This window comes from Lissotriton helveticus, chromosome 2_2 (assembly GCF_964261635.1).
Source record: "Lissotriton helveticus chromosome 2_2, aLisHel1.1, whole genome shotgun sequence".
Lineage (NCBI taxonomy): Eukaryota > Metazoa > Chordata > Amphibia > Caudata > Salamandridae > Lissotriton > Lissotriton helveticus.
The window spans coordinates 132,592,124-132,617,908 of record NC_136060.1 but is presented as its reverse complement, the minus strand read 5'-3'; the positions used below and the strand labels follow the sequence as shown (position 1 = coordinate 132,617,908).

The 25,785-nt window shown below is 43.4% G+C and overlaps 1 protein-coding gene across 1 annotated transcript in view; it reads right to left on the bottom strand.

Moving 5' to 3' along the window:
• The window catches only part of LRRC66 (leucine rich repeat containing 66), a 51,920-nt gene extending 34,290 nt beyond the window's left edge, over positions 1-17,630 (bottom strand). The window contains exons 1-2 of the mRNA XM_078678201.1: positions 17,532-17,630; positions 16,744-17,250 (exon numbers count right to left, since the gene is read on the bottom strand). Coding sequence (XP_078534327.1) covers positions 16,744-17,245 — 502 coding nt within the window. The 5' untranslated portion in view covers positions 17,246-17,250; positions 17,532-17,630. The remainder of the gene's footprint in view (positions 1-16,743; positions 17,251-17,531) is intronic.
• Positions 17,631-25,785: the final 8,155 nt, after the last annotated feature.

Here is a 25,785-nt window from a genome sequence, read left to right as displayed (position 1 = left end):
TTGACCACGCATCCTGTTACCCCGCATGTTGTTACAACGACCGTGTTGTGACAACGCATACCATTACCCCGCAAGTCGTATCAGCAACTTGCGGATGGGGGCGCTGGATGTTGGAATTATATAACTTACTATTCCAACTCCAGTCTGTGCGGACAGTAGGGAAGGTGTTGGATTTTAAATCCAACACCTTCTCCCCCTTCACAAGTCGTTGTTATGACTTGCGGGGTTATGGTATACGTTGTAACAACATGCGCGGTGATGGATGTGGAGTCAAGGTTGTTTACCTCCTGGGGTACTTAATAGCCAAGTGAGATATAGACAAGTACTCAAGATCACTGATGACACCACATCTATGAGAGTAGCGTTGAGAAATGGACAGAGGTGCTATTCTGAAAAAAATGTGTATTTAGTGGGAGGATGCCCATAGAAGCATTCCAAACTATAAGATCCATGGATTACACATTCCAGCATTAACATGTGACTTTTTACATATAATTTGTTATTTTACTGACTGTGCTATAATGCACTTTTTGCTACCCATACATATGTGATAAAATGTGTGTGATGCTGTGGTTCTACAGCTCTGTTTTTATCATTGTATGACCAAGTAAAACAGATGTAAAAAACACAAAGACAACATTATTAAAATAAAACAACACCCATCACACACCCCAGTAAGCCATTTAACCTGTAATTTAAATTTGAAATGAAAAGAGTACATTGTCCAAAATACATGAACCCTAATATTTTTAAGACTACATAACTTGTTTAAATGTATAAATTAACAAAAAATAAAATAATAGAATTTTATAAAAGACATATTAAACAATTTATGAATGAAACATTACCGCAAAATAAATTAACCCACATTTTATAAACATTGTGAACATATTTAAAATGTAAGGAAAATATATAAATACATTATTCTAAACAATGAGAATAAAATAATAATACATTATTATTCATTCACTAGCACCCTAACTCCCAAATGTACCTACAATCCATATAAAAGTTTAAAAGGCAAGACCCAAAAAGTAATATAAGTAAAATGCCACGTATCAAAACAGTTATTTAATTAATAAACGTTAAAAACAGATACATAAAATATACCGCCCTATTTAGTAAACAATAGTTTCAATATCAATATTATTGTGAAAATATTATGCACCTCGATTTTTTGGTTGTCACGATATTTTATCCATGCTATTATGGTCCAACAATATTTTGGAGTCAGTATTCGAGTACAATTCTGAGGCAAAAAAAAGGTTACTCTCATGCTGATTGTTTTGACTTAACTATTACAAGCATAAGAGGAGGATGCATAGGCTGCAGCTTTGATTGCAAGAGAGTTTCTCATCTGAAGTTTTATTGAGTGGATTTATTTTTATCTGCCACAACCTATGTACTAGCCAATTACTTTGTATAAAAACAATGCAAACACTGCCATTACAAAGCTTGCACCAAAACTGAAACAAGGTTCTTTAGCTGGTCCCGAATGTAGGCTTCATGAAAACAAGGCTCACCTGAAGTTGTGAAACAACAGAGAGGGAAGACTGGGTTATTGCTCTGGAGTGGCCTCTGGAATCAGTTAGTCTAGTTACCTCACTGGAATTCTTCCAGAATGCAGGAGGTTCACCACACCAAGGGGTCAGGTAAAATGCTAACCTCACTATACTCTCCTGGAAAGCTGGAGGGAGCTGTGACTCTTGCACCATTACTCACTGGATTCAAGTCAATTTTGCTTTACCATAGGTGGAAGCAATAAATACAGTTTGTTTGTTCTATGCATGTTTTTAGCGGTTGCACATAAAAACTGGGCCCGCTCTTGAAGCTCTCAAGAAATTTAATAAAACAGCCTTAGAAGATGTAACATGAATTCATTCTCTCTCTCTCTCTCTCTCTCTCTCTGATTAATGAAACTCTAAATTAAAAGCTCTTTTGTACTGAATCCCGAAAAAAGGAATAAAACCAAGAACAATGAATGACCTAAAAAAAAAGACCCTGCCTAAAAGAACACAACAGCCCAGGTTGCTAAAACCAAATGAAGCATAGCTAAATACTGTACCACAAAGGCATGAGAGGATACCAGGCCTCATTCACAAAAAAGCAGTGACTATACAAGTTGCAGGTTACGGCCTTTCATAAAGTTACTGCTTTTCTGGATTCGCAAAAATCCCAAATGCTATTTACTAAAATCTATAGGAATCATAGATTTATATGGCTATACCTTAAATTGAATTGTCCGTTTTTCCATCATGGAATTATCTCTTGGTTTATGGTTAGGATGTACATGTAAAGGCACATTAACTTTTCTTTTTCACTCCAAATGGAAAATATTATTCCATGTTGAGAATTATGGGCCAGATGTACGAAGCACTGGTTGCAAAATACTGTAAGCAAATTGCAACCAATATTTTTGCAGCCGGTGTGGTATTTTGAAAACCGACCTATGTACTAATAATACCAAATCATAATGGGTCGTGATTCGATCTAACTCATGAACAGGAGTGGTCCGTGCAGGTAAGAACAGTGAAGCGGTGAGGCCGGGTTGCTGGGGAATTAGATAGACGACCACAAGGATTAAATAAGTAATTAATTTTCCCTCCTATTTGTCAGTCAAAATTCCCCCCCCCCCCCCCCCCCACCGGGCCCCACCACCCGTCCCACCACCCTACCACCCTTACCTACACAGGCAGCTGCTACTCATGAACATTAATGAAGTAGGTTGAAAATTGTGAGCTACTATGTTTCACAGCCATCACAGGTCAAATGGCCAGGTAGGGTCAGCATACCCCCATATCTGTGACTGTTTAATAATAAAAAAATCATTTATTTTAAAGGAATACAGAATATATTTTAAAAAGCAACATGTTTTAAGATTAGGCAGTGGTCGGCAAGACAACTGCCTACTCTTATAAAATGCTTTTGTCAACATTCCCAAAGCAGAAGGGGTCCCCAAGGGCTCCCTTCCCATTTACAAATAAGTTACTACTACATTTGTGTAGTCAGAAAAATTTTAATGTTTTTGCGACCGAATTTCAGTCAAAAAACATTAGCATAAACCATTCCAAATTGGTATTTGAAAGGGAATCCCTAAACACGCTCCTACATATTTTTATATGAATATAAATCCACACCTATCAGTTGTACATGAATTGATTTCTTTGGTTTTGTTTAAATAGCCATCATCTCATACAAGTCAGTAGATTTAATCATGAAACTCAACATTGTAGATAAAGTAGTGGGAGAGGCCTGAGACTTTACACAATTTCAATGTTTTCTAAATCTCACCTCATTTGAAAGGATACAAATTGATTATGGGAAACGTATGGCATCTTTAAAGTAAACCACATCATTGCCCTATGACCCTTTATTTAGACAAGAAACAACATCAAGTTCAAGAGCAGCAGCATCTTCATATTTCCACTAATCGTTTATCTGCATGGTTTTCCTGACAAATCAACTAAAAATATAATGAGTTTTAATGTATTTCACTAACAAGATATCCAAAATCTCTTTTCTCCAGATCATCTTAACCTGCAGACTATGCACTAATACTGTATTTCTTAAACTTTCGAAATGCGATTCTTGTAGGACTTCTGCCCTCTTCTCTCACACTTCTTAAAGTCACTCTCCATTCTACACCTGGACTTCCATCATCCAGTACGAATTTTGACCACATCTCCTGTGTGGTCACTAACTTACAATGCCTTTTAACTAAGGCTAGAAACTGGGCTGTATATACTACAAAGCATTGAATTGGAACACACCATCCTATCTGTCCCGCCTCCTCATGCTATCTGGAGGCATAACAGGGCTGAGACCCAAATACATCTTTCTCTTGGAAAGCCTGAGATTTAGGACATCACATGTACAATACCAGCCAATCTCTGGAGCTGTCACTCTCTTCTGGAACCGGAGAACGAAATGGTCAATCTATCAATCAGTATTTGATAAGCGCAACTACTCACCCGCGAGGGTCTCAGGGTTTTCACTATTATAGTTCTGGCAGCACCTGCGAAAACCCATCTTTTCGGACTTTATCTAGCGCCACCTTCTGGTTTTGATGTTTCCTAGGATTTGAGCCATCAGTTCTCCAGGAGGGTTAGACTAAAGTCTTCTGTCTCCGTGCTTGGTTCATCTGCTTCTTGCTCTATAAATTATTTCCCTTCCACCACCTCTAAATCTATCTAACTAGGTAATGTGTTCCGCCCAGTGAATGCTAATATATAAAATAATTATACTACGAATTGCCATTGATTGTTACCTATACATAAGTAGCATTTTCTCTGTATATGGCTAACCTTTTACATCCTCTTTCAACATTCATTAGTTGCAAGATTATTGTGATCAACATTCAGTGTCTATAATAATATTGTACAAGTTTCTGAAATCTACACTAGCTGAGTGTTAAATAAAACTGTTAAAAATCAAGGTATCATTAGTCATTACTTAATTAAGTGGATAAAGGACAAGATTGTAAAATGTGATTGTTGGAAGACAGGAAACCAAAGTGTGTTCAGTTGAATTATGCAGGAAGCCTGCACCATCAGTAGGGGTTTAATGGATATCCGTACAAATCAGTTAGAGAATGATTTGTGTCTGCTTTGCAAATGTCCATGAACAAATTGAGTACCTCTGTGCATCACATGAATAAATGACTGATACACCACGGGTAGAAATTTCCGGAATAAAAGAAAAAACTCAAAAAAGCTGGTATAGTAGACTTCAAAACAGTATACCGACGGCAATTGTTTAGAAATATATGATGACCTCTAGAAAAGTATGGCAACAAGCAAATAATTGTGATGCCAGATTTGAAAAGATAGGTATGTTGTTACATACACACAATGATTACAATTATTTATATTCTTTCACTGCATCAAGATAGGTGCTGTATGTCTCATAACCATGCACGATAGGCTGTATAGATTTGCAAATTAAACATTTCATAATAGTTTGAAAGCTATCATAAGCACTAGATCCTAATAGACTTTTGCTACATTTGATTAAATTAGACTTAGATTTCTTGTCCACTTTTCTGTCTCCTATAAACTACAATAAATATCAGTTTGGTAATATACCAAACATTATTAAGGGGTTCATATTCAACGCTTTCAGAAAAGTGATGCATCTAAGCCTGACAACTATTGACAAATTCCTTTTACATAAGTGAAAATCATCGGCAAAACGTCAACATGAACGATAGTCACCTGGATGGAGGATTACCAAATGCTATTGTTAAACCAATAAAACTTTAGAAATTAGACCAGTACAAAATACAATGTTTATTAACCGTAGCTATGACGTATTATGAATATGTTGACATTTAAAGGCACTTCTTAAGGCCTTCTTTCTGTTGTGGGGTCGAGGGAGACCTGAGAAAATAAAAAAGGCCGTATTCCTGCAGCTTTGGGTGCGTTCCTTCTTCTTTGCTGAAGCTGGATTGTATCTTTAATATATATATATATATATAAACGCTCCAATTTCCCTCTTTTTGAAGAAAATACAGCACTCGCGGGTTACTTTGCAGTCAGCAACAGGTTTATTCCAAACAAACGCGTTTCGGGACCAGGTCCCTTCGTCAGTGTTCAATTTTTGAAAACGCGATGCAACTCTTTTTACCATGTCTGTTTGATCATTGTCACAAACAAAGGACTAATGCAAGTAATCATTTTTGCGCGCCATCTTTGAATGTTCACCACTTGTAATTGCAATGTTGCATAGTGTTAGAGGCTATTTGACAATCAAAGCCGTGTATCGGCAAATGCAAAGGAAAACTAAATAAGACGATATTTACACATACAATTCATTTTGTAAACATTATCGCCGCATGCCTTTACAAAATAATGTTCTGGGATGAAAAACGCTATGAAACCACAGCGTCACTGAGTATACGTGTATCATATGCTCATCAGTTTGTACATAATCTTGCCGTGTATCGCATGGGCAGCCTCATGCTGCCATGTTATCTCAGAAAAAACAAAGAAGCCTCAAAAATATCCAATGTCCAACATGGTTTCCAATAAATGCATCCACAAAATTCATCCAATTATTCAAAACTCATATTAACAGTTCCTAATATTCTGTAAAAAGAAAACATCAGCATCACAGGTACAATCATTATTTACATCAGCCCAAGTGAGAAGCCAATTCTTCTCCCATATTAAGACCCTTCGGAATCCTACTCTCCAGATCTATAATATATCTAGATTCCAACCTCCTAAGTATCTGCAATTTGTTCCCGCCTCTTGGGTTGTCCACTACGCAGTCCAAACAAAAATATCTCAACAGATCCCTGTTGCTGTTATGTTTGATTGCAAAATGTCGGGCAACCGGATAAGAAAAATCTTTATTCGCGATTGCCCGCATGTGTTCCAACACCCTCAGTTTCACTGGATTTATGGTGCTGCCTATGTATCTAAGTTGGCATGGACACATTAAGCAGTACACCGCATGATCAGTATGGCAGGACATAAATTTCTTAATTTTCCTGCCTCCCTTACATCCTGGCACATCTTAAGTCAGAGTTCTCTTACTGGCTATGCAGGCTTTGCATTTCCCACAGGGGAAAAAACCCCATGCCTCTTTCAAAGTTCCTTTCTGTTTCGCTACTGGCATCAAATAACTATGTACTAACTGATCACTGAGTGATCTAGCTCTTCTAAAAGTGATCAGAGGGGTAACGGGTATATCCGGTCCCACAATTTGATCTGTCCTTAAAAGGTGCCAGTGCGTGGTCATGATCGATCTCAGCTTGAAAGAATTGGATGAATAGGGAGTTATCATGCGGAACTGGCTGTTCGCACTTGGCCGGGTTTTCTTGGAAAAAAGTGTGCTGCGTGGTAGTTTCCTAACTCTATTTAGGGCGTCTTGTAGGAGATTGGGGTGATAACCTCTGTTGGTGAATCTTTCCACACTTTCAGTTGCCGCTTGTTCAAGGTCTATGTCTAGAGTACAATTGCGCTTTAATCTCAGAAATTCCCCATAGGGGATATTGCTGATGAGTTTTCGGGGATGGCTGCTGGAAGCGTGTAAAACGCTATTACCAGCAGTAGGTTTTCGGTATAGTTGGGTGCATATTTTACCGTCCCTCACTCGAACTTGGAGATCTAGATAGTTTACTTTTTCCTCGTTCACCTCACCCGTGAACCTTAGATTACATTGGTTGTCATTCAGCACTGCAATGTACTCGATGGCCTCAGCTATTGACCCATTCCATACTAGGAACAGGTCGTCGATATACCTGCTCCATGCCACCACCTTGCTATTCCATGTGGCGTTCCTGGGGGCCCAGGCTACCTGCTCCTCCCACCAGCCCACGAATAAATTTGCGTAGCTGGGGGCGAAGCAGGAGCCCATCGCCATACCAGAGAGCTGTTTGTATATCTCATCCTGAAAGAGAAAGATGTTATTATATAAACAAAATTTAATTAGTTCTAATAACATTTTGTTATGCATTGCATGTCTTAATTCTCTTTTGTTTAGAAAGTATTCTATAGCTGAGAGACCTTGTTCATGCTCTATACATGTGTATAGGCTGTGTATAGGCTTGTTATGTCTAAAGTTATAAGGACATAGGATGGTTGCCAAACAAGATTCTCCACTTTTTGAATAAAATCCGAGGTGTCTCTTATGTATGACTTCAAAGCAAATACAAAGTCAAACAAATGATGATCTAGAAATTTGGATACGTTTTCCATTAGCCCACCTATGGAAGAGATAATTGGTCTGCCTGGGGGGTTCATAGTGCTCTTATGAACCTTAGGTAGGTGGTAAAAACAAGGTAAAATAGGATGTAAAGTTTTTAGGAAAAGATATTCTTCAAGGTCCAGCATCAGTTTATCATGCCATTTTTTGAGCAAAGCGTGTAAAATGTCAATACTTGCCAGATAGTCTTTTTTCTTAATCACTGTGTAGCAGGTTGCATCTTGTAATTGACGTGTAGCTTCCGCGATATATTGTTGGCGTGACATGATGACAATATTCCCTCCTTTGTCCGAAGGTTTGCAGACAATGGTTTCATCCTCCATCAAGTTTTTCATGGCCGTCTTTTGTTCTTTCGTCAGGTTGAAATCTTGTTTATGATGACCGTGTTCCATCCTCATAGTCATTAGATCTCTGGTGACTGCGTCAGCAAAGATGTCAATCGAGTCAACCGCCGTTTGTGGGACAAACTTAGATGCTGGTTTGAGCCCACTTTTTGGTGCCTCCTGATCGATATCGACACGGGCCAATCTTTGTGTTAGAGTGTTACTCGCCACACTTGCTTCCGCATCGCCCTCCGATCTGAGACTCTCTAAGACTTCGCAAGCCGTTAAGTCATTGACGGTTAGTAGATCCGTGTCCTTTTTGTTGCCTCTTAGATATTTGGACTCTTTGGTAGTTGGTTTCGTTTTATAGAACTTATGCTGTTTGATCTTCCGGACGAATTTATACAAGTCAATCCTTGTTTGGGTATATTCTAGGTTTTTGTTAGGGCAAAAGGTGAGTCCAAGTTTTAAAACAGACTCCTCCATCGTTGTCAATTTCCTTTGAGATAGGTTGATGACGGTCAGTTGGTCTGAGCCGGTTACCATCTGCCTCTTCTCTGGCTTCTGGTTACCCGGGTATTGGGTTTCGCCTGTCCGAGTCCTCTTCCCCTTCCAGCCACCGCGTCTTGTTTGTCTGCATCTTCTGGTGGTTTGGTCTTGCCGTCTCTGAGCCAGCTCTCCCGGATCACCTTGAACTCCTGATGAAAAGGAGTCTTCGCATGTGGTGCAGCTTCTAGGTTCGTCATCTCGTCCCCGGATATTTCGCTGGCGGTCAAGTCCGAGTCAGAGGTCTCTATTCCTACTTCGGGTGTAGTTCTGGGCAGTTGGCTTTTCCTAGCCACTTCTTTTCTTGGCTGATCATATTTTTTGGAGAAGGTCAGGACCCTCCCCATTGCATAGTCCCGTTCGTCCCGATCAAACTTTTCTTGTTTCCTGGATTTTATCTTGGTCTCATATCGTTGTAACCTTTTCTTCATATTAGCTCTTAGTTGTTCCTGTTCCTCTTTGTCAGGATTCTTTGCGATTACCTCTTCTAATTCCTCAATTTCTTTCATCACCTTATCGCGGTCACTCCATGCAAATTGGACTAAGATTTCTAACATTCCTTTACATGAATTAGCTATGTGTGTCGCCCAAGTTTCCAGCAGGAGGGGGTCAGGGTTCTCATAAACCGGAACAGTAAAAATCCGTAGTCCTCGCGGTACCCTTTGTACCTCGATGTATCCTTGTAAGGACGTCCCCTCCCACCATTTGCGGAGTTCCCGCTCATAAAGTTTTTCAAGTTTTTGAAATTGTATTGTTAAGGTACTTGTGGTCTCCGTGATGGTTTTCTGTGGCGGTTTTGAAATGTCTGGATTTTTATTTTTGAAGATGCCGCCAGCTGCATCTATGCGTTCTGACATATTAAACATTTTTATGTCCGTTTCGTGTTATGTTCCCGATCCCGGGAAGCACAACTATCCCGTTGCTATGTGATTGCCTTGAGTCCCTCACTACACCGTCAATCTCATCAGACGCTGCAGAATTTAGGAAGGAAAGCGGGCTTACCGTGTGGCTTGCTTTCACGGACTCCCGCCCTTCCAATGCGTCAATGTTAAAGTGGGTTGGATGGTCGAGGGAGTATGATGTCCTCTTTCCTCTTCGCCTTGTTGCTCCAAACGCCACACAGCGACGGTGGTGCACCCGTCCAAAAATGTTGAAGCTCCTGTACACCAATGGACACGGGTCACTCTTAGCGGTGGGTGCTGTAACGCGGCGGTGTCCCGCGTGTAAAATAAACGCTCCAATTTCCCTCTTTTCGAAGAAAATACAGCACTCGCGGGTTACTTTGCAGTCAGCAACAGGTACAAACTGATGAGCATATGATACACGTATACTCAGTGACGCTGTGGTTTCATAGCGTTTTTCATCCCTGAAAATTATTTTGTAAAGGCATGCGGCGATAATGTTTACAAAATGAATTGTATGTGTAAATATCGTCTTATTTAGTTTTCCTTTGCATTTGCCGATACACGGCTTTGATTGTCAAATAGCCTCTAACACTATGCAACATTGCAATTACAAGTGGTGAACATTCAAAGATGGCGCGCAAAAATGATTACTTGCATTAGTCCTTTGTTTGTGACAATGATCAAACAGACATTGTAAAAAGAGTTGCATCGCGTTTTCAAAAATTGACTGACGAAGGGACCTGGTCCCGAAACGCGTTTGTTTGGAATAAACCTGTTGCTGACTGCAAAGTAACCCGCGAGTGCTGTATTTTCTTCGAAAAGAGGGAAATTGGAGCGTTTATTTTACACGCGGGACACCGCTGCGTTACAGCACCCACCGCTAAGAGTGACTCGTGTCCATTGGTGTACAGGAGCTTCGATATTTTTGGACGGGTGCACCACCGTCGTTGTGTGGCGTTTGGAGCAACAAGGCGAAGAGGAAAGAGGACATCATACTCCCTCGACCATCCAACCCACTTTAACATTGACGCATTGGAAGGGTGGGAGTCCGTGAAAGCAAGCCACACGGTAAGCCCGCTTTCCTTCCTAAATTCTGCAGCGTCTGATGAGATTGACGGTGTAGTGAGGGACTCAAGGCAATCACATAGCAACGGGATAGTTGTGCTTCCCGGGATCGGGAACATAACACGAAACGGACATAAAAATGTTTAATATGTCAGAACGCATAGATGCAGCTGGCGGCATCTTCAAAAATAAAAATCCAGACATTTCAAAACCGCCACAGAAAACCATCACGGAGACCACAAGTACCTTAACAATACAATTTCAAAAACTTGAAAAACTTTATGAGCGGGAACTCCGCAAATGGTGGGAGGGGACGTCCTTACAAGGATACATCGAGGTACAAAGGGTACCGCGAGGACTACGGATTTTTACTGTTCCGGCTTATGAGAACCCTGACCCCCTCCTGCTGGAAACTTGGGCGACACACATAGCTAATTCATGTAAAGGAATGTTAGAAATCTTAGTCCAATTTGCATGGAGTGACCGCGATAAGGTGATGAAAGAAATTGAGGAATTAGAAGAGGTAATCGCAAAGAATCCTGACAAAGAGGAACAGGAACAACTAAGAGCTAATATGAAGAAAAGGTTACAACGATATGAGACCAAGATAAAATCCAGGAAACAAGAAAAGTTTGATCGGGACGAACGGGACTATGCAATGGGGAGGGTCCTGACCTTCTCCAAAAAATATGATCAGCCAAGAAAAGAAGTGGCTAGGAAAAGCCAACTGCCCAGAACTACACCCGAAGTAAGAATAGAGACCTCTGACTCGGACTTGACCGCCAGCGAAATAACCGGGGACGAGATGACGAACCTAGAATCTGCACCACATGCGAAGACTCCTTTTCATCAGGAGTTCAAGGTGATCCGGGAGAGCTGGCTCAGAGACGGCAAGACCAAACCACCAGAAGATGCAGACAAACAAGACGCGGTGGCTGGAAGAGGAAGAGGACGCGGACAGGCGAAACCCAATACCCGGGTAACCAGAAGCCAGAGAAGAGGCAGATGGTAACCGGCTCAGACCAACTGACCGTCATCAACCTATCTCAAAGGAAATTGACAACGATGGAGAAGTCTGTTTTAAAACTTGGATTCACCTTTTGCCCTAACAAAAACCTAGAATATACCCAAACAAGGATTGACTTGTATAAATTCGTCCGGAAGATCAAACTACATAAGTTCTATAAAACGAAACCAACTACCAAAGAGTCCAAATATCTAAGAGGCAACAAAAAGGACACGGATCTACTAACCGTCAATGACTTAACGGCTTGCAAAGTCTTAGAGAGTCTCAGATCGGAGGGCGATGCGGAAGCAAGTGTGGCGAGTAACACTCTAACACAAAGATTGGCCCGTGTCGATATCGATCAGGAGGCACCAAAAAGTGGGCTCAAACCAGCATCTAAGTTTGTCCCACAAACGGCGGTTGACTCGATTGACATCTTTGCTGACGCAGTCACCAGAGATCTAATGACTATGAGGATGGAACACGGTCATCATAAACAAGATTTCAACCTGACGAAAGAACAAAAGACGGCCATGAAAAACTTGATGGAGGATGAAACCATCGTCTGCAAACCTTCGGACAAAGGAGGGAATATTGTCATCATGTCACGCCAACAATATATCGCGGAAGCTACACGTCAATTACAAGATGCAACCTGCTACGCAGTGATTAAGAAAAAAGACTATCTGGCAAGTATTGACATTTTACACGCTTTGCTCAAAAAATGGCATGATAAACTGATGCTGGACCTTGAAGAATATCTTTTCCTAAAAACTTTACATCCTATTTTACCTTGTTTTTACCACCTACCTAAGGTTCATAAGAGCACTATGAACCCCCCAGGCAGACCAATTATCTCTTCCATAGGTGGGCTAACGGAAAACTTATCCAAATTTCTAGATCATCATTTGTTTGACTTTGTATTTGCTTTGAAGTCATACATAAGAGACACCTCGGATTTTATTCAAAATATGGAGAATCTTGTTTTGGCAACCATCCTATGTCCTTATAACTTTAGACATAACAAGCCTATACACATGTGTAGAGCATGAACAAGGTCTCTCAGCTATAGAATACTTTCTAAACAAAAGAGAATTAAAACATGCAATGCATAACAAAATGTTATTAGAACTAATTAAATTTTGTTTATATAATAACATCTTTCTCTTTCAGGATGAGATATACAAACAGCTCTCTGGTACGGCGATGGGCTCCTGCTTTGCCCCCAGCTACGCAAATTTATTCGTGGGTTGGTGGGAGGAGCAGGTAGCCTGGGCCCCCAGGAACGCCACATGGAATAGCAAGGTGGTGGCATGGAGCAGGTATATCGACGACCTGTTCCTAGTATGGAATGGGTCAATAGCTGAGGCCATCGAGTACATTGCAGTGCTGAATGACAACCAATGTAATCTAAGGTTCACGGGTGAGGTGAACGAGGAAAAAGTAAACTATCTAGATCTCCAAGTTAGAGTGAGGGACGGTAAAATCTGCACCCAACTATACCGAAAACCTACTGCTGGTAATAGCGTTTTACACGCTTCCAGCAGCCATCCCCGAAAACTCATCAGCAATATCCCCTATGGGGAATTTCTGAGATTAAAGCGCAATTGTACTCTAGACATAGACTTTGAACAAGCGGCAACTGAAAGTGTGGAAAGATTCACCAACAGAGGTTATCACCCCAATCTCCTACAAGACGCCCTAAATAGAGTTAGGAAACTACCACGCAGCACACTTTTTTCCAAGAAAACCCGGCCAAGTGCGAACAGCCAGTTCCGCATGATAACTCCCTCTTCATCCAATTCTTTCAAGCTGAGATCGATCATGACCACGCACTGGCACCTTTTAAGGACAGATCAAATTGTGGGACCGGATATACCCGTTACCCCTCTGATCACTTTTAGAAGAGCTAGATCGCTCAGTGATCAGTTAGTACATAGTTATTTGATGCCAGTAGCGAAACAGAAAGGAACTTTGAAAGAGGCATGGGGTTTTTTCCCCTGTGGGAAATGCAAAGCCTGCATAGCCAGTAAGAGAACTCTGACTTACGATGTGCCAGGATGTAAGAGAGGCAGGAAAATTAAGAAATGTATGTCCTGCCATACTGATCATGCGGTGTACTGCTTAATGTGTCCATGCCAACTTAGATACATAGGCAGCACCATAAATCCAGTGAAACTGAGGGTGTTGGAACACATGCGGGCAATCGCGAATAAAGATTTTTCTTATCCGGTTGCCCGACATTTTGCAATCAAACATAACAGCAACAGGGATCTGTTGAGATATTTTTGTTTGGACTGCGTAGTGGACAACCCAAGAGGCGGGAACAAATTGCAGATACTTAGGAGGTTGGAATCTAGATATATTATAGATCTGGAGAGTAGGATTCCGAAGGGTCTTAATATGGGAGAAGAATTGGCTTCTCACTTGGGCTGATGTAAATAATGATTGTACCTGTGATGCTGATGTTTTCTTTGTACAGAATATTAGGAACTGTGAATATGAGTTTTGAATAATTGGATGAATTTTGTGGATGCATTTATTGGAAACCATGTTGGACATTGGATATTTTTGAGGCTTCTTTGTTTTTTCTGAGATAACATGGCAGCATGAGGCTGCCCATGTCGATACACGGCAAGATTATGTACAAACTGATGAGCATATGATACACGTATACTCAGTGACGCTGTGGTTTCATAGCGTTTTTCATCCCAGAAAATTATTTTGTAAAGGCATGCGGCGATAATGTTTACAAAATGAATTGTATGTGTATATATCGTCTTATTTAGTTTTCCTTTGCATTTGCCGATACACGGCTTTGATTGTCAAATAGCCTCTAACACTATGCAACATTGCAATTACAAGTGGTGAACATTCAAAGATGGCGCGCAAAAATGATTACTTGCATTAGTCCTTTGTTTGTGACAATGATCAAACAGACATGGTAAAAAGAGTTGCATCGCGTTTTCAAAAATTGAACACTGACGAAGGGACCTGGTCCCGAAACGCGTTTGTTTGGAATAAACCTGTTGCTGACTGCAAAGTAACCCGCGAGTGCTGTATTTTCTTCGAAAAGAGGGAAATTGGAGCGTTTATTTTACACGCGGGACACCGCCGCGTTACAGCACCCACCGCTAAGAGTGACTCGTGTCCATTGGTGTACAGGAGCTTCGATATATATATATATATATATATATATATATATATATATATATATATATATATTTATATATTTATATTTATTTGACAATCCTAATATATGACAACAGTGGTTGAAATTGCATTACTAGGCTGAAAATAGATGGCCCGTAACCCTTGATGTCTCTTTTCTCCAATCTGGTGGAATTCACTACCCACATATATTGGAGGTGATTTGAATACACTACTTGTAAATGGACTGGAGAGTAGAAAATGCCTTAATATGAATTTCTCTAAAGTATTGTAGTCTTTAAAAAACGTAATCTAAGATTTGGGACTTTTTGATATTTTTAGAATGCAATTTCAAAAACAACACGATGATGTGTGGAATGCTTGAATTCATCTCAGTCAATGAAAATTGCTCGGGCTGCATCCGATCCATTGTTTTTTGCCCACCGTGCCACCTCAGTTTAGATAGAGTCATATACAAATCAGTCTCGACCCAGCTCCTCATGGGAACAGTCCAGCCAGAACTGCCAGGCTAGTTCCTGCCTGAACCGGAAAACAAGCAAGCCAGGGCCAGTTTCACCCTTTTTAGGGCTCTTCAGCCAGATATAGCTTGGTTACAGTGGCACAATAGGCCTGGGACCCACGTCTCGTGACTGATATCCTCTAGGACGATGGTGTTTGTGCAGTTGCTTTTCTCTGCTATGAATTTTATCAGTTCTTCAACAAATAGAAATGTCTCCCCTGGCGATTGATACATGATCTGGAAGATTGTGGAAGTTGCTTTGGATATTCTCACTTCAACCAACAGATTTTGGAACATTACGGGCTGGTCAGAAGTCAAGCATTTGGACTTCATGGAGGACCACTCACTCCTAATCTTTTCTATCTTGTCCAAGTGAAAAATACCATAGTCCGGATGGATGAGGAGATCTTGAACTAGTTGGGATCAACCTGTTCTCCAAATTTCAGTCAGGGATAGTAGGTCAAGATATTTAAAAACAATCAGATCTGCAATTTCAAGACTATCAGGATCATTATGATGGTGGAAAGACCGCCATCGCCGGGCCGGCGGTGGCGGTCCTTCTGCCATCACCAAGTGTGTTACCCACTGCCAAATTAGGATGGCGGTGGGTACCACGGCGGACGCAATGTCCGTCCGCCGCTTCACTGCCAAAGGCAATCGCACCGATTGCCTGGCAGATGGTGCAGGGCCCCTTAAATGGTGGCGGTGCCTAGCAGGCACCGTCCACAAAATTAGGATGTGGGTATAGGAAAGGCCTTTCCATGGTGGCATCGCCGCCCTGGAAAGGCTTGAGGGGATTGGGTTTGGGGGTCTGATGTGGGCCCCCCTTGTTTAGGGGGTGTCACTGCACTGGGGGGTACCCATGGCACCCCCCTGCACTTCCATGCACCAAGTGGCAGGCACCGTGTAGAGCCTCCCACGCAGTGCAGGGAAATGCAGTAGAAGCTCTTTTCACATTGCGTACAGTGCTGCAGCCAGCAGCACTGCCCGCAATGTTAAAAGCCCTAGATGCGCCCGCCAATATGGCGGACGCATCCTAATCGCAATGGTGGGACCGCCGTCCGCCGCATGTCGGGCGGGCGGTCCCAAACACCACGACGATGGCGGGCAGAGCTAGGCCACCCGCCATCGTAATTAGCCCCTAGATTTGGCAGCAGACCTGTGGAGTACACATCTGAGAAAGCATATCTAAGTCTTGGAGATTGTGCGGATCAGCACGTGCATGAGGTTGCTGGGGTTAATTGCGTTATAATTTGGTCTGGGAAGTTTTTGGGAGTCTGAGGAAGAGTATGAAAGGAGCATCACGTTCTTGACTTCTTTCTTTGCTAACACTGATGCTCTTCTGAGATGAAATGCTTTCCTACTACAAGGGTGACTTTGGATTGTGGGTTAATAGGGCAGTGGGAAGATTAGAGAGTCAGTGCACTTACTGCAATCTACATACTAATTAAAAAACATTTTCAACTCATTTTTTTCGCCCAAAAAAAACAACAATGTAGAGACATTAGGTTTACTCACCTTTTGGAATGAAGGTAAGCTTGTTTTTCTTAATCAGCAGAACGTTTAAGGAGCAGAGGCCTGTAGATTGAGAGATTTTCCTTGACCTTTTAAAATGCAACTTTATATTTTCACGTGTTGTCATTAAAATGTATCGAAGGGTGTTTTCATTAAGATTTGAAGGTTCCAAAGTTGTCACATGCCTACAGGTCTTAAAAATAACTGCCGAAATGATGTTGTCGCTGAGATCCAGGTGTTTTAAGCTCCAGTTCCGTTTCCCTCTTTTCAGAGTCGGGGAAGATAAGGCTCCAATAGAGTTGTGGCTTAGATCGACTGTCCTGATCGCCCGTGGTATTTGTGTTGGGAAAGCCGTCATCCCAACAGATGAACAGTTCATTAACTGACCAAGGCACGTGCACTCGGGCTGACACAACATGTCTCCCACCAGCAGCATCTCTTCTTCCCCTGCACATCCAGCCACACGGAGCACGCAGACCAAGGCCCCAAACAATAGGCGAAACATGCTATCTGCAACAAAACATTCATATTACGTCAATAAGCAAAACTTGACATAAATAATGCACTTTTTTTTTGCTTCAGATGTTATTGCGTGGCAAACGTGTAGCCATCAGCACAACATGCCTGTTACATAACATACTTTAAAACAGCGGAATCCATCCATATATTAGCACATTGCCTTAGCTGGAAAATCATCCCTTAAAGCATAATTTGAGATAAAAAAACTAGCTTTTGCGTGATAATTTGAAACTTGAGTTCGTTACTCGTCATATTAATTAATAACGACTTACATTTAGTTAGAAGTAAAACGTTTTCCGTGTCGAGAAGTGTCTTGCATCGCTTCCAAGGGCTTGAGTGCTAATGCGGGAGAAAGTCCAAGCGACTGGAACGACAACTTCCGCTATTGTTTACAATTATTACTGATCAAAGTCTACGTGTAACATGCCTGCCATACCCACAGCTGATAAAAGAGAAGCTGCTTTCAGTATTACAACGTATTGGGCGTTTACAACTTTGGGAATTCAACGTGTAAGGAAAACGTAGTCTGTAGGAGAACGTTACATTTCAAAACCACTGTACAAAACACAAATATGGGTCTCCCACACTGGTTTCATTTTTGTGACGGTGTGATACTTTTCCAAGTGCCAGTTTAATATTACAGTAGTAAAACGTGTAAACGCTTTGCTGTTTTAGTGTAAAAACGCATCAATAAAGTCTATTTATTGCCTGTGCCGGTCTCTAAGCTGTAGGCGTGTTGAAGCCTGGCACCAGAGGCACAACACGTTGCAAACAAGTTCGCTCAGCCGAAACGGTTTCGTGTTTTTTGTTACTGGTGAACGCCATCTACTAATACTCATAGGCTCAGCGAGGCGCCGACTAGTTCCCTTGGGCTGGAATGAAAACGAAAAGCAGTCCTGACAAAAAATGTTCACACAAGCCCCCAACTGTATGACTTTATCTCTCTTTCTTGCTCCTTATGTCTCTCTGCTGTGCTTGCTTCCCTGGCACGGAGGAATGCCTTTTCAAAGGCCTAGTGGTGGCACCAGGGTTCCAAAGCCCGCCTCTATTCCCTGTCCCACGGGAGCTCGTACTCTGATTGGCTGACCACAATATGGGGAGAAATGTTGCAACTGCCATTTCAGGACAGGGAGAATATTTCCCGATCTGCTGATTTAACAACAAAAAAAGAAATGTATAAGGGGGCAGGGTAGGGTTACCAAGACCCCCGGGACCATATGAAGGGGGGTCCCAGGAAACACCTGCACCCTCCTCCTAGGCCACATTTAAAAAAAATGTGGTCGCCGTGATCCCGCAGGACTCCTTTGCTCCTATGAGAGTTCCAGAGGAACGCAAAGGCCGTGCTGGCACCGTGTAAGTCCCACTTGACTGGAAAACCATTTAGAAAAACAAGCATTGTCAATGGCAATAGGTTTCGCCTATGCAAGAACTATTGGCTTTGTCAACAATTTTTTCAGACCTGTTGCACAGTAGTCTGAGTTACTGTGCAGTATGACCAAGTAAAAAACAACAAGCCCTATAATGTGACTAGTGTTGACCACATTATAGCTTTTTTAGGTCTCGCAGAGCCAATGCGCTTGCGCATTGCTCCGGCGAGAATTATGTAGGGGCTCCAGGAAAGCCTACCAGAGGGCTTTGGAATGCGGATTATGGCCAGTGCATGGGCGCCGGGTGCGCGCTCACCATTTGCTCCCCCGCCCCCCATCAGACTTGAAAGGAAGCCGCTCGCACACCACCATTTGTCTGAGCCTCGGCATCAGACTTCAAAGGAAGCCGCTCCCCCGCCCCCCCATCAGACTTCAAAGGAATGCGCTCCCGAACTTGCTGGCCTCACTCTCGTGAGCCTTTATTTACTTGTTATACAGCGCTTGTTATCACATTGATTCTGCTTCTTAACGCTTGGTATGAGTCGTATTAGAATGCCTCCCGTTAGCCGTGCGCCTTGCATTGAGGCTCGGAGGGTACGTGGTCGATAGGACATGCTGGGTTTTGAATCTGTCACCTAAAGGCTGCGCGCAGTGTAGATGCATTAACTCACCATGCTACCACCCTGACTAGCATCCTTGAAAGTCTAGTAAAGTTCTCTAATTTCACACATTTCATTCCTTATTTTTCTCGTTGGATGTCATCACTTTTTGTTTAACTGTTGTAACAACCCCCCCCCCCTAGCCCCCCTCCCACCCAATACATTTATTGTCGTTCATGCTCTCAGTGCTTTACCCTTTTTGGGCACCACCTTATCCTGTCACATTTTCTACCCTGCCATTTCAGCTCTCTGTTCGAACCCCTCCATATCCCAACTCTTCTTTATCTTGTTGCTCCTGCTGTCAACAATATAAGCTTTTATGCACCCCCCATGCACTCTTTCTGTCCCCGTCATTGGTGTTTTAATGTCACAGTTTTTGTAGCTGTAAGACGCTTTGTTTACAGCGCTTGAAAACACAAGAGAAAGTCCAGCGCAACAAAAAGATCTGTTAACGCCTGTGTACCCATTGTGACGTTTCATTACCAGCTCCCTTTGTTTCCTCCACTCCTGCTTTAGCTCCTTCAATTGTTCTATTTTACGCATTTTTCAACTGTATCTAGCCCGTCCCATTATCTGATTGGACCAACAGCATGTAACTATGTGTGTTCTTCCTAATTTATTCACGTCACCTAAACCCCTTCAACCTCAGATGATACTGCGCGTTTCTAATATATGGCCAGAGTGTTGGTATGGGCCCTAGTGAAAGGAAGGAAATGCACCCCCCCCAAGCTACTGCTTCAGTAATAAAATACAACAAAAGGATACAGCATATTCCAGCCAACATCGCCCTAAGCACACAGATTATAATATCGCAGCATATGTTGTATCAAGCAGGCATCTGGCACAGTGCGGACCTCTTAAACTTACGTTGGACATCCTGCGCTATTGAGACAGCGCTTCTAATAGCACTATTTAGGTGTTTCTAGTCACACCCTACATCATTCAAGCATCCATTCAAACCATGGCTCCCCCTTGCTCAACACTACAAACAATCCCCCCCACCCCAAACACTCCTCCAAATCCTACAGAGCGTGGCCCTCACCCTGCACTTACCCCAACTTAATGGCAACGCCTCCCATTCAATCCATCCCCACTTTCCAACCCGGGCCACCAGGCCTTCACCTCCCTCGTAAAACCAAAGCCTCATGACACTATCTGCAAATCTCTACACACCCTGCCTCCCCCCATCGCCTACTAAAGTTCAGGCTTCACAAACTGTTGTGTATGTTGCTAGGGGTAAAAAGAAACACAGGATTTACATAAAAGTGCAAATTTTGAATTTAGGTAAAACTTATTTTTCTACACATCACAACATCATTGGGGGGTCTCGCTGCTGATGCATTAGGAGCCCTTGTTTTACATGACACACGTACACAACTTTTTCATATTTTCATTAAAAAGCACGGAAGCCCATCCTTGGGTGTGTGGTCGTTAACCAAAGCACCTGAAGTAACAGTAGATGTTGTAGCTCCCAGGATAATGTGCTGCATGGCTAAATACTTCAGAAGGTCCAAATGGCATCATCACCAGTCAGTGCATGCTTCCATCATGCACACACACTACTAGCTGTCTGTGCACACTTTCATCAGACACACTCCTCCAGCTGTCAGTGCACACTTTCACCAGGCATACTCAACACCAGCTACATTTGCATACTTCCACCAGGCACACACACCACCGTTTGTCAGTGTACGCTTCCACAAGGCATACAAACCACCAGCCATCAGTGCACGCTTCTAGCAGGCAGACACACCACCATCCGACCCACCTAATTGTTAGACAACTATTTTTTTATGTATTGTTTTTTACACACTTTTGTTAGGCTGATCTATTTTAGTACACATTATGCTGCAATCTGGCGTTTGTGAGTTTTTTTCTGGCATACCTCTACCCCAAAGCCTCTCACTGAAAGGTGTGTACTCTAACACTGCCACGATCGCGAATGCCTTACAGTGCAGCCACACACACAACACCACACACACAACAACACACAAACAGAACTACACACACAACCACACACACAAACACACACACAACCACAACCACATACAACCACACACACACAACAAACACACACACAACTACATTGAAAACCAAACCGTCAGTGCACACTTTCACCAAGCACATACACCATCACTCATCAGTACACACTTTCACCACACACAAACACCACCAGCCATCAGTGCACGCTTTGACCGGACACAGACTCCACCAGCAGTCAGTGCACGCTTCCACCAGGCACACACCATCAGACATAGCGCACACTTTCACCAGGCACGCACACACCACCAGCCGTCACTGCACGCTTTCACCAGGCACACACACACCACCAGACGTCAGTGCACGCTTCTAACTATCGTCCTCACTCTATCTATCTCCCTTCCTCTATCTATCTATCGCCCTCCCTCTATCTATCTATCGCCCTCACTCTATCTATTGCATCACCACAGCATCACTCAGCACCACCACAGCATCACTCAGGGGCACCACAACATCACTATGCTGTACCACAGCATCACTGAACGCCACAGCATCACTTTTCTCCACCACAACATCACTCAGCACCACCACAGCATCAATCTGTACAACCATTCAACAACAACTGGTTCAAATATGTTCTCTCAATGTTTCAAGCTTTATTACAAATGTCACAAAAAGATGTTAATATTTCTCTTCTGTTCTTGTATTTTTGTCACAATAAAATACACTGAACATAATCTTCACAAAAGTTATTTACAAAAGTTTAAGCTATTGCCATAATAAATTACAATAACTTTTAAGTATTCATTATTTAAAAAAACATAAAAGCCATTGTTATTTGTAATATCAATACATCTAAGTCACGTAAATACAACACATATTGCATTACAAATGCTATAGGTGTTACATTTGCGAAAGTTAAAACTATTGGCATTGTAAATGACAAAGTTATTAATTTCACTATTTTCAAAACCAACGCATAAATAAAAAATGTGTCATTTAAAATACCAATAGCTCAAACATTCCTAATGCGAGACCTATTGCATTGCAAATGCTTGTTTCCTTTAAGTCTTGTTGCACAGCAGCCCACGCGGCTGTGCAATATGTCTAAAATAATTGACAAAGCCAATAGATTTTGCATAAGCCAAACACATTGGCTCTATCAATTATTATTATTATTATTATTTTACATTTATATGGCGCAGCGAATCATCCCCAGGGGGATCTCTCGGCGCCCGGCAGCACTGGAAAAGCAGAATCCCCGCCCAGCCTGGGCCCCTAGAACAACCAGGGTTTTAGACTCTTCTTAAAGTGACCCAGAGAAGTACAGCCACGCATCGCTTCCGGTAGCCTGTTCCAATGGAAGGGGGCAAGATACGAAAAAGCACGCCCTCCCATTCTAGATTTATTAATTTTGTAAGGGACTAAAAGATTTTGATTACTGCAGCTCAGCTGGCGCCCGGGACATACGCTCTTAGGTATACCGGGCCCAGGCCTTGTCTTGCCTTGAACACCAGGATAAGAAGTTTAAAAACTGCTCTCTTCCTGATGGGCAGCAAATGTAAGGATTGCAGCAGGGGACGGGAAGAGGTACGTCTGGGCTTATTCAGAGCCATTCTTGCAGCGGTATTTGGCAGTACCTGGAAGTTCTTCCCTGGCCCCTACCAAAAGTGCGTTCCCATAGTCCAAACTACTCACAATTAGCGCCTGGATGAGAGTCTTTCTTGCATCCAAAGGGATTCAAGGAAAGACGAACTGGGTCACGCTAGCTGGCCAGTCACTTTTTCCGGTGTGCCCAGTAGCCTCAGTGCTGTGATGGGCTGAGATGTCACTTCCGGTGACTGTTGCTGCTGATCCCTGGCAGCATTGGGTGTCACCACGAGAGTCAGGGTACATGCTGCAGTGGTTGAGAACTGAATTCAGGCAGATATTGGTCTTCTTGATAAAGTGTAGAGCTTGTATCTATCTAAGCTTGATTGTAAGCTGATTTTCATTTTAGTTCATTTTTGGATTATACAATGGTGTTCTCTAGTGGCGCTCTGGCAGCACTGCAGCTTCTCAATCATGCCTGTTGGAGCGAGCTTGATCAGGGGGCTGTCTGCTCCGGCAGACAGATTTTAAAGAACGAATCAGAAAGAGCAGTGGCATAGCATGGAGGGTGTGATTGGGGGGCTGTCCAACCCAGGCGGCATCAGTTTTGGGGGCAGCGGCCTCCTCCTGCTCTTACCTGCTCTACATTGCGGCAGTTGCAGGGCAGATCTCGCCAGCACCCGCCCCAATGTTCCATGTTGCATCCGTCGGGATGCTGTCCTGCAGGGGCCTCTTGACGAGCAAATGGGAGGGAGCACACTTGGTACTGTGTGGCATCTGCTGGTAGGCATCAAGGAACTGATCAAGAGCCGCTTCTGCGTCTTTTTCTCGGTCCACAGCAATGCGCAGGGCCCGGTTGAGTGTTCGCATCACATGAGATGCTCCACCTCCCCATTAGCTTGGGGCCACAGAGGGGTGATCTTCCGATGGTGGATTGTTCTTCTCTCCAGGTACTCTTGGAATTCCCGGCTTCGGAACGGGGTCCCGTTATCCATCCGGATTTCTTCCGGCAGACCCATGTGTGCAAACGTCTTGTTTAGGACTCTTTGGACATGCGTGAACGCCGTTGATGCCACCACCTCCACAACCGGGAACTTTGAAAACGAGTCGACCATCACCAACATGGTGCACCCATCTGGAAAACTCTAGAAATGCAGGCTGATCTTGGTCCTTGGGTTTCGCTGGGCTCTTCAGTGATCATCGGCACCGGGTCACCCTCGGTGATTGTGCAGGCGTGACATTGCCTCACCATTTCATCCTTCATGGAGTCCATAGCTGGGAACCAGACCTTGTTCTGTAGCCTGGCTTTTGTCTTTGCCATCCCTTGGTGTCCAACATGCGCCAGCTGGAGGATCCTCCGCTGTAGCCTCTTTGGAACGATGATCACGTGTCCCCCCAGTACGACTCCCTGCTCTCCCACACTTAATTCATGGAGTACTTGCCAGATCTGTTGCCAGGCGTGACTGTCCTCGGCTCTGAGTGCCGGAGCCCCATCCATGAAGTGTGCCCAACAGTTGCGCAGAATGGTAGCTTTCACCCTGGACAGTGTCTCGTCTTCATCCACTGCATGGCCAATTTCTTCAAGCATCATGGCTGTGGGGCACGCTTCCTGCGAGACCATTCTCACAAACGCAGCAGTGTATGCAACATCCGTCGGTGATCCTCGAGATGGCATGACTTCTGGGTGTCGCAATAGGTAGTCTGCAGGGTTGTGTGCCCCAGGGCGGAAGACAACTTTGAAATTGTATGCCTGCAGCTGCACGGCCCATCTCTCTATTCTTGGGGGTGCCAATCTGTACGACCCGGCAAAGAGTGGGAGTAGTGGTTTATGGTCAGTGACCACCTGGAATTCCTGGCAATATAGATACAAGTCAAAGTGTTGAGACACCCATTTTATCGCAAGGGCCTCCCTCTCAATTTGGGCATACCTAGTTTCCGTGTCAGTGAGTGCCCTGCTGGCATACGCCACATTTCTCCAAGTTTCTTGACCATGTTCTTGCTCACTTTGCCACTGAATTTAAGCACGCCTGGCTGAAGACGGCTGAAATGCCAGAAACCAGTCCTAAGAAGCTTGTTTCCGGTCCAGGGAAGGCATGGCTTGGCAGCTCGGGCTGGACTGTTCCCATGAGGCACAGGGTCAGACTGATTTGCATATGGCCATGTCTGAACTGGGGTGGCAGAGTGGGCTAAAGAACGGTGATGGATTAAACCCAGATCTGTTGACTGGGTGTGAGTGTTTGATTGGTTCAGATGCTCCGTCCATCACCACCCCCTTTTGTACCGCACCTGGAATTCCTGGCAATATAGATACAAGTCAAAGTGTTGAGACACCCATTTTATCGCAAGTGCCTCCCTCTCAACTTGGGCATACCTTGTTTCCGTGTCAGTGAGTACCCTGCTGGCGTATGCCACATTTCTCCAAGTTTCATGACCATGTTCTTGAAGGAGGACACCCCCAAAGCCTACCGGGCTGGCGTTGACGATCAGCTCAGTGCGCCGCCCCAGGTGAAAGTAGGCCATAACCATCTTGTCCAGGAGTGCTGTCTTGATGCAGTTGAATGCCTTGTTGGCGGCCACAGTCCATTCCCACTTGTGATCATTGCATGTGAGAGTGCGGAGCGGTTCTGACAGGGGGGCCAGATTTGGAATGAATCTGCCACCGTATGTGGCCATACCATGACAACTTCGTACCTCCCTGGGGTTCTTCGGGGTGCTGGCCGATCGGATGGCCACAGCCTTCTTGGGGTCCACCTATAGACCTTCCCTGGTGAAGGTGTACCCGAAGAAATCAACTGACTGGTAAAATGAACACTTTGCCTTATCAAGCGTCAGTCCGCAGTCTTTGAATCTCTGGAGGGTAGCCCGGAGGTGAGTGTGGTGTTCTTCTAGGGTGTTCAAGTATACCAGGATGTCATTGCTCAGGTTGATCA